The sequence below is a fragment of the Mus caroli genome, chromosome 9 (genome assembly GCF_900094665.2).
Source record: "Mus caroli chromosome 9, CAROLI_EIJ_v1.1, whole genome shotgun sequence".
NCBI lineage: Eukaryota > Metazoa > Chordata > Mammalia > Rodentia > Muridae > Mus > Mus caroli.
In genome coordinates this window covers 101,149,387-101,168,434 of record NC_034578.1, presented here as the reverse complement: position 1 = coordinate 101,168,434, position 19,048 = coordinate 101,149,387, and the positions used below count along the sequence as shown (strand labels likewise).

Below are 19,048 nucleotides of genomic sequence, written 5' to 3'. Positions count from 1 at the left end.
CAGTAAAAATGACCTGGCCTCAGATAGCACTGAAATTGAGATGCTTAAGCCAATTAGCAAGGAACAGAATAGTCTTGGCTTTTATTGCTGGTGATTCTTTCTTTGCCTAACTATCTTTATGATGCACACACTGGGCTTGAACACAGAATTATTTGTGACATGGGTTTTCCTGTGAATTCTTAATTTTTTTTAATATGCAGTGATGTACATAACCATCCTAATTTCTCCCACGCAGCCTGCAGAGACATGAAAGCGGACATCATGTTTCTGGTGGACAGCTCTGGCAGCATCGGACCTGAAAACTTCAGCAAGATGAAGATGTTTATGAAGAACCTGGTGAGCAAATCCCAGATCGGGGCTGACCGGGTGCAAATTGGCGTGGTCCAGTTCAGCCACGAAAACAAGGAGGAGTTTCAGCTCAACACGTTCATGTCTCAAAGTGACATCGCCAACGCCATCGACCGAATGACTCACATTGGAGAAACAACCTTGACGGGCAGTGCCCTGACCTTTGTGTCTCAGTACTTCAGTCCCGACAAGGGGGCCAGGCCCAATGTCAGGAAGTTCCTCATTCTCATCACGGATGGCGAGGCTCAGGACATAGTAAGGGACCCAGCGCTAGCCCTTCGCAAAGAAGGTGTGATAATCTATTCTGTGGGAGTATTTGGCTCCAATGTCACCCAGCTCGAGGAGATCAGTGGAAAGCCAGAGATGGTTTTCTATGTTGAGAATTTTGACATTCTGCAGCATATCGAAGATGACCTCGTTCTGGGGATCTGCAGTCCCCGTGAAGGTGAGCGTGGGCAACCCCATCCTTACTGTTGCATTAAATAGAGTTGTCTTTGGGTGTTGTAAGCTTCTTACTTGAAATGTTTGTTTTAGTGCCTTTGACCTTTGGAGTTAAGAGCTGGGGAAGGTGGCTTGTAGTTGTACTCACAGTATGCAAGCTCTGAGACAAGGAAAGTGGCCATGAGTTCAAGGCCAGCCTGGACTACATAAGTCTCAGGCTAGTGTGGGATACAGAGTAAGATCTTGGCTCAGTGCCTCCTCCACCACCACCCCCAATATCCCATATAAAAATAAATCCACAAAAAGAATGATTTGGGCCCACAGCATTCCCATTTGCAGACGAATCATAGTCCTTATGTGATTAATTACTCCTTTAAGAACTGTGATGTCACCAGGTCTTATGTCAGGTTCCCTAGAAGGGGAAGGGCTTTGTCAGGAGCTCTTGAGTCTATTGAAGAAGTGCTTCCAGGAAGGGGAGGAAGGAAAGCAAAACAGAGCGGAGGAGGGAGCTACGCAAGGCCATCACTTCAGCCGTAGGTCTAGTTTCAATGCGTCCCCGTGGGCAATGTTAGAACTCAAGCCCCACTATGGTTGGCCCTGCTTTCCAATGAGGGGCCTTATGTGCCGTGTGTCATTAGAACACCCATGAGCTGCTGAGGCAGTTGACAGAGGAACCTCGTAGCCTCATGAGCAGAAAGACTCAGGTTATGGCTTAGCATCAATTTTCTCCAATGAAATGTTTGTGAGAACTGTCTGTTAAATTGTACAAAACATGACAGTAGGGCGTGAACTCGGGCAATAGGTACTTGCCACTCTTCCTATAATGCTGCAGAGTGCTGCAAGCGGGCAGACCAAAGCTCCAGGCTGAAGGAGCAGCTCAGTGCTAGAGCACTCTCAAGGTCATGGGCTGAACCCCAGCATCTCACCCCCTCCCCCCCCCCCCAAAAAAAATCCATACAGATGGAAGGCCGGCAAACATAAGCCGCTAAATTGTTCTGTGACCCCTGGGATTAATGACTGAAGCATTCTGAAAATTCACTCTAGAAAGATGTGTTTGCAGACTTTTAAGGTGGGGAAGACACATTGTCTTGTCGTGCTAGCGCAACCCCTTCTGTAGGGTTTGGTGGTTGATCTTCTGCATTTGGTAGAAGGTCGACATCTGTTTTTTGTTTCCTGGCAATACCATCCATAATAAGCACAAGCTCTCTGAAGGGCTCCAGTGCTAAACAACCCTCCCCTACCCCCACTCCCAAGTCCCTGAATAATCCAAGCGACCTTCACAGCCAGCGGATGGCTGAAGGGACCTAGTTCTTCCATGGAGTCAGCCTTTCTTGGGAATCCGATTTTTGGCTCTGTACACATGGCCTCCAGTCAGCGTTGAGGACATTGGCCCTTGTGTTTTCAGCAGTCCACCACATGGCTGGCAAGTGGCTAAGCGCAAAAGAAGGAACTGTGAAAGCCAGCTGGGCACTGGGGGAGAACTTTCTCAAGGTCCCGTTTCTCCAGAACGGATGAGCTAACAAATATCTGGATTGCACTTTTCTTAAGACCTCAAGAGAGTGTGTGTACCACCAGCATAAAGCCCACATGACCATCTCGGAACTCGACTTCTCCAGAAAGGATGAGTTAAACTCATGGTGGGCTGTGCGCCAGTAGATGAATTAGAAATTAGGTCTTTCCTGTTCTACTTTGCCACGGTGCTGACCTCAAGCTTAACAAGTTCACGGGAATGTCACGTTAGGACAGCATACTTGAGCTAAATGAGAACTGACCTACTTTTTATGATGCGTCCTAATAATGGCAGTAAATGTTTCAAGAAAGTCAAAATGGAAGAAATGTAGGCTCAGAAATCAGTCAACATAGAACCATGATAAAATCGGAGTATTGCCGGACAATGGTGGCGCATGCCTTTAAACCTAGCACTTGGGAGGCAGAGGCAGGCGGATTTCTGAGTTCGAGGCCAGCCTGGTCTACAGAGTGAGTTCCAGGACAACCAGGGATATACAGAGAAACCCTGTCTAGAAAAAAAAATCCTAAACCAAAACTGTAATGTTATCAAATTCTAGTGGTTGTTATTGTTTGTTATTTCCCCATGGGATACTAATAAAATCTCAAGATCCCAATAACTTAAAAATAAACTTGTATAAATAGAAGCATATGTGGAAGGGACCAATTATACAGGAATTTTATACAGTTAGGATTTTCTCCTTTTTGTGGAGGCTGTATTCCTGATGGTCTTAGGACGGCCATTCCTTCTCATTCCTTCTTCTCTACCTTTGTACTAGATTTCACTCCACAGTTCTCTTGTTCTGAAATCTCAGTTGAACACTATACTGCCAGCACAATAGAGCAGGTATCTCTGTGACCCAGAGAGTTAAAACCCTGATGCATACATAGCATGTTCCTACAGAGAGAAGAAGGCCATGGGAGTTGGGGGACTTCCCACACTGAATCTCAGTCATTTGTTTCCCTTCCTTTTCAGAATGCAAGCGGATTGAAGTTTTGGATGTGGTGTTTGTCATCGATAGCTCCGGCAGCATTGACTATCAAGAATATAACATCATGAAGGACTTCATGATTGGCTTGGTGAAAAAAGCTGACGTGGGCAAGAATCAGGTCCGGTTTGGAGCCCTGAAGTATGCTGATGACCCCGAAGTGCTGTTTTACCTGGATGAACTAGGCACGAAGCTGGAGGTGATTTCAGTGCTCCAGAATGACCATCCCATGGGTGGAAATACTTACACTGCTGAGGCCCTGGCCTTCTCCGATCACATGTTCACCGAAGCCCGGGGCAGCCGTCTGCACAAGGGAGTCCCCCAAGTCCTCATTGTGATTACCGACGGGGAATCTCATGATGCAGAGAAGCTCAACGCCACCGCCAAGGCCCTGAGAGACAAAGGCATTCTAGTCCTGGCTGTGGGGATTGCCGGTGCCAACAGCTGGGAGCTCTTGGCCATGGCAGGGTCAAGTGACAAGTACTACTTTGTAGAGACCTTCGGAGGCCTGAAGGGGATATTTTCCGATGTGTCAGCCAGTGTCTGTAACTCTTCAAAAGTTGGTAAGGACTGTCAGCTAAGTTTCTCCTAATTATTCGGGGTGGGGGTGGGGGGTTGCAAATGTGTGAGATACCAATCAGTCACACTTAGGAACAAGTTTTCCTGGGAGGAGAGAAGGAGCCAACATTATGAAGTGCCTTTTCCATTCGTAGGATCCCAGAGTTGGACAGGCTTTCAAGGATATTTCATTTGCCTTCTTCCCCAACAGAAAAACTTCTGAAAACACTTCTTCCTCCACCTTCTAACACTGGGAACTCCACTGTTTTTGAAAATACTTCATTAGAACACAGGTCCACTTAGATGTCTTTCTCCCCAAAGTCACACTCTGCCTCCTCCTAAGGGCGGTCACCATTGCCTAAAGATACTCCCTCCTCCAGACCAAACAAATTCACCAAAAATGTAGACTTAGGTATTGGGTCTCTGTGATAGAGGGCAGCCACCACTGCTGTGTTTATCTTTCCTTTCAGGCAGGTAGGGATGTTGTGACTCTGTGTGTGTGTGTGCACACTCATCATGGTGTGACTGTGTGTGTGCATGTGCACACTCAACCATTGCTCATTCATTCAGCTGCCATTTTACACTTTTTATCTTGCTAGGCATGGTGCTGCATACCTACGGTCCTAGCACTTGGAGGAGGCTAAGGCAGTTTGAGGCCATCCTAGATCAGGCTAGACCTCCTATGTAGTATGACCCTACTCACATCCTTCCCACCCCCCAAAAGTGAAAGAAAATTCTTAGACTTTTTTCCCTAAGGTCTTTTGTCTTCGTTAGTGTTTTACTGTTGTGAACAGACACCATGACCAAGGCAACTCTTCTAAGGATGACATTTAATTGGGGTTGGCTTACAGGTCCAGAGGTTCAGTCCATTATCATCAAGGCAGGAGCATAGCAGCATCCAGGCAGGCATGGTGCAGGAGGAGCTGAGAGTTCCAACTCTTGTTCAAAGGCAGTTACAAAAGACTGACTTCCAGGCAACTAGGATGAAGTTATTAAAGTCCATGCCCACAGTGACACACCTACTCCAACAAGGCTACACCTCCTAATAGTGCCACGCCCTGGGCCAAGCATATACAAACCATCACAGTCTTCCTCAAAAGAGACAGAATTTGTTTCCAAAAAGGAAGACTAGTTGGTGGGAAATCATATAAGCAATTTTGTGTTCTAAAAAAATAATAAGAAATAAAGTATTTTTACTATAGAGCAATCACTGTTGGTCCACATGTGGGTGTAGTTCTTTTTCAAAATGTTTTAGCTTTTCTGGTTTTGTCTTGTTTGTTTGTTGTGAGCTTTATTCCTTAGAAAGTAGCCACTAGCTTTTTCTCTGGCAAGCTAACAACCTCTGTTTTTACTAGAAACGAGGACCACTCTTAGCTTCCTTTGTTGACCAATGCCTAAAATTTTATCTATCCTTCTCTGTTCACCTTTTGACTGAAACTTTCCCCATGAAGCAAGAAAAGCTGTGAAGTGTGGGCCAGGAGCAGGGCATTGTGATGAGCTCATCAGTCCCTGAAGGATTTATTTGCCATATCTGTTTTCCCCTCCCTTATCCGGACTGTAGGAAATCTGCCACCTTTACCCTTTCCTGAAACTACACTGAGCATTAGCTTGAGGCTCAGGCGGTGCTTAGAGAGTGAGAATGATGGCGGAACAAGTGTGAGAACCTGAGTTCAGAGCCCAGCCCCATGTAAAAAGCCAGTTGTGCCTGTAAGCCTAGCTCCATGGAGAGCCGAGACAGGAGGGTCACTGGTGCTCACTGGCAGCAGCCTAGCTGCAATTTCAGGGAGACCCTGATGTCCCACTCTGGCCTTCATGAATGCGTGTACATAACCACACACCTATGCACTAATGTACACACACACCCTACACACACACACACACACACACACACACACACATACACACGTAATTTAAAAAATTAAGTTGGGTCAGTGTTGGGAACCCTGGAATTTCAGTGGCAGGGCTTAGCATAATGTTAAAGGATACAGATAAGTGTGTGCTAGGCATGACTTATCTATTGGCAGCAGCCTCCTTTGTTCTGTTTGTTTTGAATTTGCTACAATAATGAAACAGAATTATCTCTGACTATATTGCATTATGTGTTTGAAAATACTCTCTTTCTTAAGCTGGTATTTGTGCCTCCGTACACCAGAGAGAGGAAGCTGATAAGAGAGGAAGGCCAGATGGAGATCAGAAAGCATGCTTTTTAACAATTTTCCCCAATAAACCAGAAAAAAAAATTTTATTGGACCAACTGGACCAGAGAAGCCAAGTCAATAATACAGATCACCTGCTTCTATTTGAATCTCTGTGTGGATATGTGTTAATGTTGTTTGCTGTGCTACTACCGTCCCGGCCTTCTGGAAAGGTTAGGACACGATTGCAGATGCCGAGAGAAGCTCAATTGTCAGTCCTCTGGCATGTCAAAACAGAAAATGGCAGACGACCAAAGGGACAGAGCCAAGAGCAACAGGACAAGGATGGGTTAGCGGTGCATAAGTCCCGCTGCCTTTATGAAAGGATCACTTGTATTTATTTATTCTCCAATTAATGTGACCACAGAGTAGCATAAGATAAGAAACCACTTTCAAACTGCTCTCTTTGCAGAGCTGCAGATGTTCACTCCTGGCGGGTTAAAGCACAGTCGCCTGGTCTTATCTCATTTCCTTTCCTCTCTGTAGATTGTGAAATTGAAAAGGTTGACCTTGTATTCCTCATGGATGGTTCAAACAGCATCCATCCGGACGACTTCCAGAAGATGAAGGGGTTTTTGGTGTCGGTCGTTCAAGACTTCCATGTCAGCCTCAACAGAGTCCGCATAGGTGTGGCACAGTTCAGCGACAGCTACAGGTCAGAGTTTCTTCTGGGGACGTTCACCGGGGAGAGGGAGATATCCACCCAGATTGAGGGCATCCAGCAGATCTTTGGATACACCCACATCGGAGATGCTCTCAGAAAGGTGAAGTATTTCTTTCAGCCAGACACGGGCAGCAGGATCAGCGCAGGTACCCCCCAGGTGCTGCTGGTCCTCACAGATGGCCGGTCCCAAGACGAGGTAGCTCAGGCCGCTGAGGAGCTGAGACACAAAGGCGTGGACATCTACTCGGTGGGCATCGGGGATGTGGACGACCAGCAGTTGGTCCAGATCACGGGGATGGCGGAGAAAAAACTGACTGTGCATAACTTCGATGAGCTAAAAAAGGTGAAGAAAAGGATCGTTCGGAACATCTGTACCTCAGGTGGCGAGAGCAGTTAAGTATTGAGTTCTTCATTTTGATTTCCCCACTGCCTCCGCTGACATTTTCCTCCGACTGTTTACCTCCCCTCTGGGGGGAGGGGGGCGGCACGGCAGAGAGAATTTAGATTTGTGCCTCTGGATTTCAATTTGAACTTTTTTCACAGATATGAAGGGTGTATGTTTTGTGAACCGTGGAATGAGAAACAGAGAAATAGAGACCCTGTGGCTTCTATTCACACTGTCTCCCAGGGGGAGCATGGCTCTTCTGTGAATAGAGATGCCTGACTTTAGAAGATGCAAGAGGGAGAGAGAGAGAGGTCATTGTTCACAATCCAGCTGCTTTCTGAGATTGAAGAATATGTCATAGAGAAAATGATCTGTCTGATGGATTTTGGTTGCCTGGCAATAGGCTTACAGTGTGAGCAATGACACCATATAGATGGTGTGGGGAGGGATCATCTCTAGGTTTATACCTTTACTCTGAAAATTTACCACAGAAATTAATAATTATCTTCTTAAGAATGGCCACATTTGGGGTCTGGAGAGCTCAGTCAGTCAGTGAAGTTCTTGTGTGCAATCACAAGGACTTGAGCTTGACCCCGCCCCCGAGACCCATGTAAAACATCCAGATGTGGCGATGCATGGCTGTAATCCCACGCCTGGAAAGACACTGACAGGAAGACCCCTGGGGCTTGCTGGAAAGTGAGCCTAGCCTAGTAAATTAGTTCCAGGCCATGTGAAACTTTGTATCAAAAAATAAAATCTGTGGTACCCAAGGGAATGAATGACAAAGAGGTTGACCTCTGGCCTCTAGGTACATGGAGACATACACATATATGCACACATGTACACACACAGAGAGAGAGAGAGAGAGAGAGAGAGAGAGAGAGATCATTTTGACACTTTCCTGGTAGGTGGAAAATTGGTGATTATTTTGAGTCCTCACAGTAAACATGAACCACAGGACTCCCACCCAGGAAAGGAAAGCCACCGGACCATTTAGAGGCAGCTGAGACAGAAAGCGTGACTACACATCGCTGTTCCATGCCATCTGTTCTTGGACAGGTTGCTTCTCAGCGTTGAATGTTTTCCTTTGTGGAATGGGCATGAGCATCACCTGGTTGAAAGAAACATGGTGAGGCTCTCCGGAGATGATCCATACTCACACCTGACTCTGAATTGGCCTGTCCTGCTGAGGAATTCTGAAGTCCCTCTGTATTAGTCAGGATTCTCTAAAGGAACAGAACTGATAGAATAAATCTCTCTCTTTATATAGAAAGGGGATTTGTTAGAGTGACTTACAAGCTGTGGTCCAGCTAGTCCGACGATGTCTGTCTACTGACGAAGTCCAAGAATCCGATAGTTGTTCATGTCCAGTCCTTGAGGCTGGATGTCTCAGCTAGTCTTCAGGATATGCTGGGGTCCTGAAGGACTAGGTTCTAATGCCAGGGAAGGAAAGGATTTGCTAGGCAAGGCAAAGAGATGGGGGATGGAGGGGAAGAGAGAGAGAGAGGAGAGAGACTTTCTTTCTTCCATGTTCTGTACCTAGGCTGCCTCCAGAAGGTGTGGTCTAGGCGCTTCTTTCTACCTCAGAAGGCTAGGATTAAAGTGGGTTTGCCCAGTTCAAATGATTCAATTAAGAAAAAAATTCTTCTATACCCAGCAGTTTGGGTTTTAGTCAATTCTAGATATAGTCAAGTAGACAGGTAAGACCAGCCATGACACCTCCGTGTTTTGCCTACCACTAACTCATTAAATGCATCCCTAAGGGCTGGATTTTCCCCTTAGCCACCTCATTGGAAGGACTGAGCCTCTTCTTGGTGATAAATATGCCTACTCCACTGTAACTCCAGAAACTTTAAGTTCCACCCAAGGTTATTTTTACTTTCTAGCCTTCCACGAGCTGCTTACCTGTCGCAAGTGACATGGTTGACATCTTCCCCATTGTTCCTGTTCCTTACTTTTGCTCTACCCCTTTTCTCAGGCCTTGTCCCTCCTCTCTTGCTGACGCTGGTCTCTGGCCACTCTCGAATGTTCTGGGGAAAAGAGAAGGGTGAGAGGGACAGAACTGTTTCATTCGATGGCACTGGTCAGATTCTGGTGTTCTGACAGTGACCCACACACAATGCTGAGTCCTGGAGGGGAAGCATCCATTCAGATCTTCCATCCTATTATCCCTTCCAAAGCCAATTTTAGGGAAATGTGTGTACTGATGCTCCTTTGAGAAGTGATTGGTATGTCTGGATTCTGGATGGTGTCTGCCCTTCCTCTTGAACCCAGAAACAGTTCCTTTTTACTGCTTATTCAGAGCAGTTCCATGGGCCACAGTGGTAAATCAGCTGTCCTCATAAACACTAGAATTCACAGTCCTGGAAATGGGCTCCCCTTTCACAGAAAGCACATGCGACCCTGGGTCTCATCCCTCCAATCTCCAGACTTAAGTTAACTCAAAGCTAATTTTTAAGTTACTCGAAGCTACTTGAGTTTCAAGTAAGTTCAAAAGGAAGAGAATTCCCTTCCTCTTGGACTAAGGAAATAGCTTCTCGTATGTGAGGAAACTCAGAGTACCTCAATAGCTCTCTCCAAGTGTACTTTCCCAAGCCCCAGTCTTCCATCTTTTGTAAGAGCCCAGTGGGTGGGTCAAAGGTTGAATGTCATGAAGTTGGTTAGGGACTACTGTCTTTCTGCAATCTTGCTTTAGACCCTCTTCCAACTTTGGAATGTGTCTGATTATTCCAGCCAAATCCTTGACATTAATTTTCTATTTCACAAGAGATACTGATTTTAAATTATTAGGTTGAAAATTATCTTAGAACAGTTTAATTTCTACTTGAGTGCTTGAGAAAGATTTTTTTTTTAAAAAAGGGAATTATTAGCTCCAAGTAGTGAGCTATTTTTAAAAGAAGTAGTTGTTATACCAACAAGATGGCTGGGCCAGGAGGAGCACTTGCCCCCAATCCTGACAGCTGAGCTCTGTTCTGGAACCCCCATGGTGTATGGAGGAAAATGGCTGCAGCAAGCCATCTTCTAACCTCATCCCCACGTGGTGCCCCATAATAAATACATATTTTTAATGTTTTCTTTTTAAATGAAGAAAACAATCATGAATACAAAAAGCTAAAGTAGTGTGTATTAAGATAAACTCAGAGTCATTAGTCCAGCAAACAAGAATTTGAGGCTTTTGTAGCCAAGCTGCGAGCTGAAGGCTGATGAGTCTGGAATGTTCACTGATAAAGCTCCAAGGGCATGCCCGAGTTTATTATGGGATGTCCTTTCTGAAATGATAAAATCCTCCCAACCACAGGGGTCAGGCAGCGGATTGGTGTGTTTCAAAGTCATCCAGGCTTCAATCTGTACACTTGTTTGGCTTGTTTGTTGGTTGGTTTCCCGTTTAGGTTTGGATGCAGGGATTGACTGCATGCATGCATGGCAGTGAAGTATCACTGGGCTACACCCCAGCCCCATCTCATCTACTTGCGAATGAAATGTGCCTAAAGTTGGAGACACGATTACTATTTGAGTCTTCGTTTTCCCATACAAAGCTGAGCGTGCTTAAGTGTCTCCCATTGTGCACAGTGACCCAAAGCATTAGCAGCTGTGTGGAAATGCCCCGTATAAATGTTGTCTTTCCTCTTTCACCCAACAACTGCCAACAAGTCCACTTTTCCCACTGAGATGTTTTCTTCAAGACCACAGTCGCCTAATCTGATTAATGAACCTCAGCCTGTCAACAGTGTTTCTTGAGTTTTTCCCCCTGCCTTTATTTATTTATTGTGAGTATTTGGAAGGGGTCACACATGGCACAGCAAGCCTGTGGAGGACAGAGGACAACAGGAGTCATTTGTCTCCTTCCCCTGTATGGGTTGTGGGAATTGAACTTGGATTATCAGGCTTGGCAGAAGTCCCCTTCCCACTGAGCCACCTAGGTGGCCCTCAACGGTGTTCCTTTTCCTCTCTTTAATTTATTCTCTCATGTCACATTCTGACCACAGACTTCCCTCCCTCCTCTCCTCTCAGTCCCCCCTCCCTCCCCTTCGCCCCCAGATCTACTCCTCCATTTCCCTTCAGAAAAAGAAGGGATACCCCCCTTCCAGGGATATAAATCAAAAAATGGCATAACAATATGCAATAAGACTAGGAATAAACCCTCATCTCGAGGCTGGATGAGGCCACCCAGGAAAAGGAAAAAGGTCCCACAAGCAGGCAGAAGAGTCAGAGAGATCCCTACTCTCATGGGTAGGAGTCACACAAAATTCCCAAGCTGAACAACCACAGCACAGCACATATGCAGAGGGCCTGGAGCAGACCCATGCAGGCTCCATAGCTGCCCTTTCGGTGGTTTCTGTGAGCCCCTAGGCGCCCTGCTTTGTTGATTCTGTGGACTGCTCTCTGCTGTCCCCGATCCCTCTGGCTCCCAGGGCTCCTCAGTATTAATAGTGAGAATACACTACCATCAATTCTAAAGGCCTTTAACAAATAAAAGGGTCTGGTGATTGTGGCAGCCAGGCCCTCTCTTATCCAATGTATTCGTTTGTATTTTTGAGGCATATAATCAATTTTTGTGGTCAAGGAAAGAAATCTTCCAAGAGGGTAAGAGATTTGCCCAGCATAGGAGGACTGAAGCTTCATCTCCCCACCTCCAAGCTCACCCCTGATTTCCACGTGGCTGATGGAAGACCACCGCCTCGGGCAGCATGGCCGCCTCCTCATGCTTCCCTTTGCTATCCCATCTCCACCCCAACCCCATTGCCCCCCTGTGGCTGATATCTTAATTTCCTTTGCTTTCATGGCTCCTTTCCTATTCTCAGCCCTGTGACCCTAGTTTAACTCTTCGTGACCTCTGTTTGAAAATCAACATTATCTTCTCCCTGCTCACTTCTCAAACTACCCCTGCCTCCAGTGGATTTGACTCACCACTGGCAGATTCCCTCTGAAGCATGTCCTTAGTGGAGTCCCCCAAATATCCTAGGCACATCTGTCCTTAGAGCCTTTGGGACCAACGCACAAGCACTCTCTTTCCTGCTTCGCCTTGTCCGGCACTGCACTTAGGCATGTATCTGCTTGGCCTGGACTTCCTCACCAACTTGTCTCCCTTTGATCATATTGTGGAATCGTTTGCCAACTTTAATTAAACTTGAGGAACTTAGATTGTGTTTTTGGCATCTAGATGAAATGTTTTAAAGGCTCAGTCTCTGTAGGGAACGACTCCAGGGCCTGCTGGTATCATTACAGTGTCTCTGCTGGTGTATATGCCTTTCCAAATTGGCAGTGGGCTGGCTTTGTCACCTGGTTTTCTGTTAATGGGTTAAAGTACTGTAGGTCTAAGGAGAAGTGCACATGAAAGTTCTGGAAAAGTCAGATGATGACTTCTGATGCTTCCTGTCTCTGCCTCCATCTTGTTTTCTGAGTAGCCAAGAAGAGGGTCAAAGACAGCGAAGTAGAAGGCCAGCCGTCTAGACTTTTTGACAACATTAAATCTCTGGGTGAAATTGGTGACCAAGTAAGGCTTTCCTTTTTCCACACTCAGATCTTGTCTTAAAAAAAGACTTAAGTCACCAATCTTTGTTTTAAGCATTGAATTTGGTTTTGTGGTGGTTGCTTCAGAGACTTAAAAATATTCAACTGATCAATGTGTGTGGGAGATGGCATGAAGAGGTGTCCCTGAACACACATGGACACACATACACATGCAGACACATACAGACACACAGACATACACACATGTACACACACATATGCAGACACACACACAGACACAAACAGAGACACACACAGACACACTTGGACACACACACGCACACACACAAGTAAAAAAAAAAAACGAAATCAGGTCTGAAAACTGATTTAAGCCAAGTACTTCTTTTTACTTTACCAAGCAAGCCACATGTGTTGAGAAGGCAGGCTAAGGTTCGAGTGAGTTTAGCAGCTTAGACATTCTTGAGAGAAGAGCGTATGTGCTGTAAGATTTTTATCCTTCTTGAGTTAACTGCCGTTAGGGCACTCAGCTTAAAATACCAAGCCCATCCAAATGTCTTCAGTGTTGAAATTTCCCTGGAGTTCATAAGGCAACAACAAAGACCTTTAAATGCTACACATCTCTGCTCTAAGTCTCTAGAACCCCGGATGGCAGTGCCTTGCTCCCCAACTGGCTGAACTCCCAAAGGCAGTGCCAACTTTGACATGGACAAGATGGATAATTGGATTATTAGTCTCTTCTTCACCTGTAGGCCTTAAAGCAAGATCTAAATGATTTTTTTCTTTGAACATTGACTTCCTCTCTGTGTGGATGTTAAAGGCAATCCAAATTGACCCATGCTTCTAGAAAGAAAATTGATCAAAACTTTTCTGTGACTTTCTAAGGTTCTAAATGACTTTTCTCTGTTCAAATGTTTTTACTTTTCTCTTGCTCCTATTATAATTTAACATTTGTCAGTGACCTCAGTTGTTAGGCAGTGCTGTATATGTTTTAGAATATTATCATATCCACAGGGTGCCTTAGGGATACTTTAGAGACAGAACATATTACAGTGTATTTATAATGACTAGAATAGAATCATTTAGCACTTTCATTGTCAGAGAATCGTCCAGATTTTATGCCAACTGAAAGATATGTTTATGCTTCTATAGCTTATAGAAAAATGGGTGTGTGGCTCTTTCCTGATCCATGTCTCCCCTGCTTTCCACTTTATGGCTACAATGGAAATAAGACTTCTTGGTCCCTAGACCCTGACATGTGCCAGAGTCACATTAATATAGTATTAGTCTAACAAGATTCGCTTTCCCTTGGATCCTAGATTGCTTTGTGGATGTCGTGGTTGGATTTGATATATCAAGCCTGCAGAGAGGGCAGACTCTGCTTGAAGGTCAGCCTTGGATGGGATCCTACCTCCAAGACCTCTTGCGTGCCATCAGCTCCCTCAATGGGGTAAGCTGTGAAGTGGGCACAGAGACTCAGGTGAGCATAGCTTTTCAAGTGACGAACACTATGGAAAGATACCCTTCCAAGTTTGAGATCTACAGTGAGAACATACTAAGCAGCCTGCAGGGTGTGACCGTGAATGGCCCATCTCGTCTCAACACCAACCTGCTGAGTTCTCTGTGGGATACGTTTCAGAATAAGTCAGCTGCTCGTGGGAAGGTAATGTGGCTTTAGTTTGTGTGTCAGTCTGCAGTTTTCAGTGAACTTATGGCTAACTATTTTTTTTCTCCTCATTGTTCTAAAACCTACCCTAGGTGGTCCTTCTATTTTCAGATGGATTGGATGATGGCGTTGAGAAACTTGAGCAGAAGTCTGATGAACTCAGGAAGGAAGGTACTGAATGTGGGGGATGGGCAGGGACAGGGTTAAGTGTTTCCTTATTTAAGTAGGGTTTTATTTTGTAGCCCAGGCTAGCCTGGAGGTGTAACCCAAATGGGTCTCAAGCTCAGGGCAGCCCTCTTCCAGCCTCTTGTGTGTTAGGATCACAGACATGCACCACTATGCCTGGCTGCTTACTAATTTTATAATCTCAGAAGTCAACTCTGGCTGCTTTATTTCCAGGTACCTTACTGACCCCTGAATTTCTTATCAACTCCAGTCAAGCCCAGTTCTTCTCTGTTGAATGGGCTTGGTAGAGCAAAGGTCCTTTTTAGAACACTTTGGTCTCTCACTGCCTCTCCTGGTCCTTGGGTCTAAAACAAGACATAAACTATGGCCCTTGCTTCACCTCCTCTTAGGATTTGCTCTTCAAAACATTTCCTGGAGGATGTGCCTTCCTATCTCATCCTGCATTGTTTAGGATTGCTACTTTGTCACATGCGAGTGACAGGAAGAGTCTCCTTGACCAAGAAATGTGATCATTGGAAGACTCCTTCTAACACTAACCATTTCCAGACTTGCAAGCTTTTTGTTTTTGGGCAAGTGGCCTTGGGTGTTGGGGTTTTATAATTAGTTCCTTCCTTCAGAGCACAGAAGGACCAACCATGATGCTTGTGTAGCCTCAAAGCTCTGGAGCCAGGCATCTGGCATTTAGAACCATCAGCCAGTCTGACTTCTTGTTGGGTCCAATCAAAATATGGGTCAGTAGAGGCAAAAGCAACCATGTGTCCTGACTTGACTGGAGCAGGACCAGCCTTCCATAAGTGGGTACTGCTTCTCCGCTGCCAACAGGATCACCCACCTGTCAATCACTCAGAGCTATGTTCTCTGAAGAATTACCATTGGAAAGTTACTCCCCATTTCACCCTTGGGCTGTACAAAGAATTGGATCTTGGTTTCAAGTGACACCAGGGCTGTGATTTATACTCCAGAACTCTCCAAGGTCAAGTTCAAAGCTAGGGGATTGTTCATGTTCTGCATGAGCAATCTTTCCTTCACCCCCTTTCTTCTGAGGACTTTTCAACACATTGTGTCCAAACCCTTACCTTCTTAGGCTCCACTTCTGGGAGCCTGCTCTAGTACACCTGCCTCTCCAGAATCTGTGGTTTCTGCTCAGTTCTCTCCTTAACCTTAAACAAATTACAGAGTTCTCTAGATTTACAGTCGTATAGAGAAGGCTTTTATTTAACCCTCTACCGGCTGAAGCTGCCTTCTCTTTATCCTATCAAATCTTGGTCCTTGTTTATGAACTCTAGACAGATTTCAATTAACATTGAGGACGAGGCTTTGAGGCACCTGGTTTGAGAGAACAATTTTGTTGTCATCCTTGAGATTTTAATTATTTCAGTCCTTTGCATGTGTGAGTGTGTGTATAGGGGAGGGAGATATTATCTCTTGCCAATGGTGTTAAAAGCCTCTTCTGGGAAGCATTTCAGAATGTCTAGAATTCTAAGACCATTCTTTCTCCATCTCCTAGGAAAGACATAGAAAATCTGTATCAATTTCAGAAGATACACACACACACACACATATATATATATTCACACATATATATTCCTTAGAAATTTAGAATCTTTGAGAAAGGGATAAAGGAATGATGGCAGTAATATCACATAGACCTCAACATGGACAAGAAGTACCCCTGTCCCTAGATGCATATGTGTGTGTATTATACATGTATGTAATATATATATATTCATATATACGTGTATATATATGTGTGTGTGTATATATATATGTGTGTATATATATGTATGTATATATATGTGTGTGTGTGTATATATATATATGTATATTCATTGATGATCTCTTGACCTAGGCTGCTTTAGTTCAAGATCACATACTATCATAAAGACCAGTCAGTCATCATGCAACAAGACAAGATGAGAAAGAACTGATAGCAGTGTGTAGCTCTATAATTTATGCATGTAGTTTGGGGTTTGAATCTGTTAAGTTTTAAAAGTCAAATGCGCTGGAATTTCCTCATAAAGTGGTTCTTCCTTCTCACCACTTTTGAAGATTTTTTTCTTCCTTGATTCATTTTTAGCAACTGAAGATATTGCACTCAAGCCTGTGACTCATGTAGTGAATGAGTCTGGAGGGAGCGTGATTGAATACTCCAATTCTGAGAATCATACCCATAAATAATAGTTCTATGCATATTTCCTACATGTCATGATCCCCCGGATCTTGTAACGCTCACATTTTCACACTTCCTGAAGTTTGTAAGGGAAACCAGATGTGGCAATTCTTTTATAAATAGATCCATAAGCATGCCTTCCTCATAGGTCATGCCTAACTCAGCTGCATGGCATTGCTGTCCCAGCCCACCTACAGACTCATTCTTCTCTGTCCCCCTTCTTAGTTTAGAAGGGTCACCAGCCGGTTATTCTAGTTTGTCTGGGACAGGGCAGGAATTTTACAGGACTAACACCAGGAAAGTCTCAGGCAAACCAGAACAAGCTGGCCATCCAATTTAGCCCTTTCTTCCTTCCTTTCCTTCAGCTAACCACTGTATCAGCCTCTCCTCCAATCCAATCGAAGCCACTACTGCACAGCCCCCACCCCACCCCACCCCACCCCACCCCCAACCTCACTCCCTTACTCTCTTCATTCAAAAGACACGGTTCAGACTTACCTAAGAAGGGACCTTGACTATGAGAAAGCGCTTGAGTATTTCCTTATCTGCTTTGGTATTTACCTCTCCAAATTTCATCCAGATCATGTCACCTGCATTTGCAGGAGAATGAGAACATGCAGGGGTTTCCTTGGTTCCATGGTTATGTCTTCTGTACGTTTTTGCTAAAGTGTCCTTGAGTGTAAGACTTTGGAATTAGGCTCTGGATGAAAGCCTAAGGAGACCAGCAAGTCAAGAGCCTCAGTTCTCTAAGCCTCGGTCCTCTTGTCTGTAAAGTAAAATATGATTTGAATCATATCTGTGTGCCTAATAGGATGCAAATAAGATAATGCATGTAAATCATTTAACTGTCTCCCAGCACCCCACAGTTATGAAAGAAAGCTAATATAGCTGTTATGTAGAATGGCTGCCAGACTCCTTAATACTTGGTTTTCAAAACCAGTCACTGGTAAACAGCCCTACCCTAAGCCGTCACGTTTATTTGAGATATTCTGATCTATAAAATTCCAAGGCTTATGAGCTGCTGCTCTCAGTGAACAACATTTGTTTCCACTTAAAGTTACAACTAGAGCAACAGTTCCTTATAAGGGCATTGGAATCCCCCACCTTCCTTGTATTTGTGTGTGTGCCTGCTTTTTGTTTATGTGTCCCACCTGTGTGCAGGGGCCTTCAGGGACCAGAAGAGGAACTGCGTGTGTTACAGTCGGTGTCAAGGCACCATATAGGTGCTGAGAACCAAACCCAGGCCCTCTGCAAAAGCAGCAAGTGCTCTAAACTGCTGAGTCATCTCCCTTGCCCTTAAACGCACATTTCTGTTTCTGTTTACATGTTTGTTTTTGTACACAAAGCTGGGCCTTGAATCCAGGCATCGCACATGCTAGGCGACTGCTCTGCCTGGGAGGTTTGTTTAAATACACATTCAGGTTCAGTAAATATGGACTAAGGTCTAAGATCCCCTATTTCTTTTTAAACTGATCATCTTCTCCTGCAACTCTTTGTTTTATTGAAAGATGCTACTCAATGTGGGTGTCTATCTCAGGAAAGTCTGTACGTCTGAGGAAGCTCCAAGGTGATTCTGACATTGTGGCTCTAATAACCTTCCTTCCACAAAGCATTTTTTAAAAAGTAGAACATTCACTTTCTTGATGTATGGATTCCAAAGCACTTGGGCAAGCCATGTGGATGGGTCTTTGGTTAACTCGCTGGCTCACTTCAATCAATAAGCTCTGAAATCCTGCCATTTTTGCACCCCCAGCTTAATTCATTTAGTACTGTGCCATTATTTACTAGCATTGCATCATGGGATTAGAGGACATAGACCATGGAGAGCAGCTGTGGACTAAGGCTAGTGGTTTGAGTCTGCCGAATGATTTAAGAGACGCAAGCCCACTTCACCTGGAGAATGTGTTGAACAGGCCTGAATGCCCTCATAACCATTGCTGTGGATGGAGCTGCCGATTCCAGTGACCTGGCGGACCTCCTCTACATTGAATTTGGGAAAGGATTTGAATACAGGACACAGTTCACAATTGGAATGAGGAACCTTGGGAGTCAGCTGTCAAGGCAACTAGTAAGTGACTCAGAAAGAGGCTGGAGTGGAGGGTTTAAGCAAATGCCCCCCCCCCCCCACTGGGCTGGAGTCTTAGTTCCAAAAGTTTAAGCCTTTGGTTTTCTTGTATACAGGTTTAATTTTGCTGAGTATGAATTTGAACTAATGCTGACCTTTTAAGTAAAGATGAGATGGGCCTTTATGAATTTAGTGAACATTCTAAGAACATGGTGTTTGAAGGATTATATAGTACAGTGGGGCAAAGTATGTTTGACAGACACTCCTGGGACAAACGAAGTGGCAAGAGGAAGAATAAACACTTAAACAGCACCACCTGTGCTGGCCAGATCAACCCACGAGTCTAGTGGACCAAGATGAACCTGAGAAATGGACAGGTCCGTGCTGTTTCCTGGGCCGGCAGGTT

The 19,048-nt window shown here is 44.9% G+C and overlaps 1 protein-coding gene across 3 annotated transcripts in view; it reads left to right on the top strand.

Annotated features, from left to right (window-relative positions):
- Positions 1 to 19,048, top strand: part of Col6a6 (collagen type VI alpha 6 chain) — a 141,267-nt gene that overhangs the window by 47,461 nt on the left and 74,758 nt on the right. For 2 of the 3 annotated variants that reach the window (XM_021172618.2, XM_029481492.1), the window contains 6 exons: positions 236 to 793; positions 3,272 to 3,847; positions 6,524 to 7,093; positions 13,875 to 14,218; positions 14,314 to 14,392; positions 18,491 to 18,645. In XM_021172618.2, coding sequence (XP_021028277.1) covers positions 236 to 793; positions 3,272 to 3,847; positions 6,524 to 7,093; positions 13,875 to 14,218; positions 14,314 to 14,392; positions 18,491 to 18,645 — 2,282 coding nt within the window. Of the gene's footprint in view, positions 1 to 235; positions 794 to 3,271; positions 3,848 to 6,523; positions 7,099 to 13,874; positions 14,219 to 14,313; positions 14,393 to 18,490; positions 18,646 to 19,048 lie in introns of those variants that run through there. The other variant, XM_029481493.1, reaches the window with a different exon arrangement.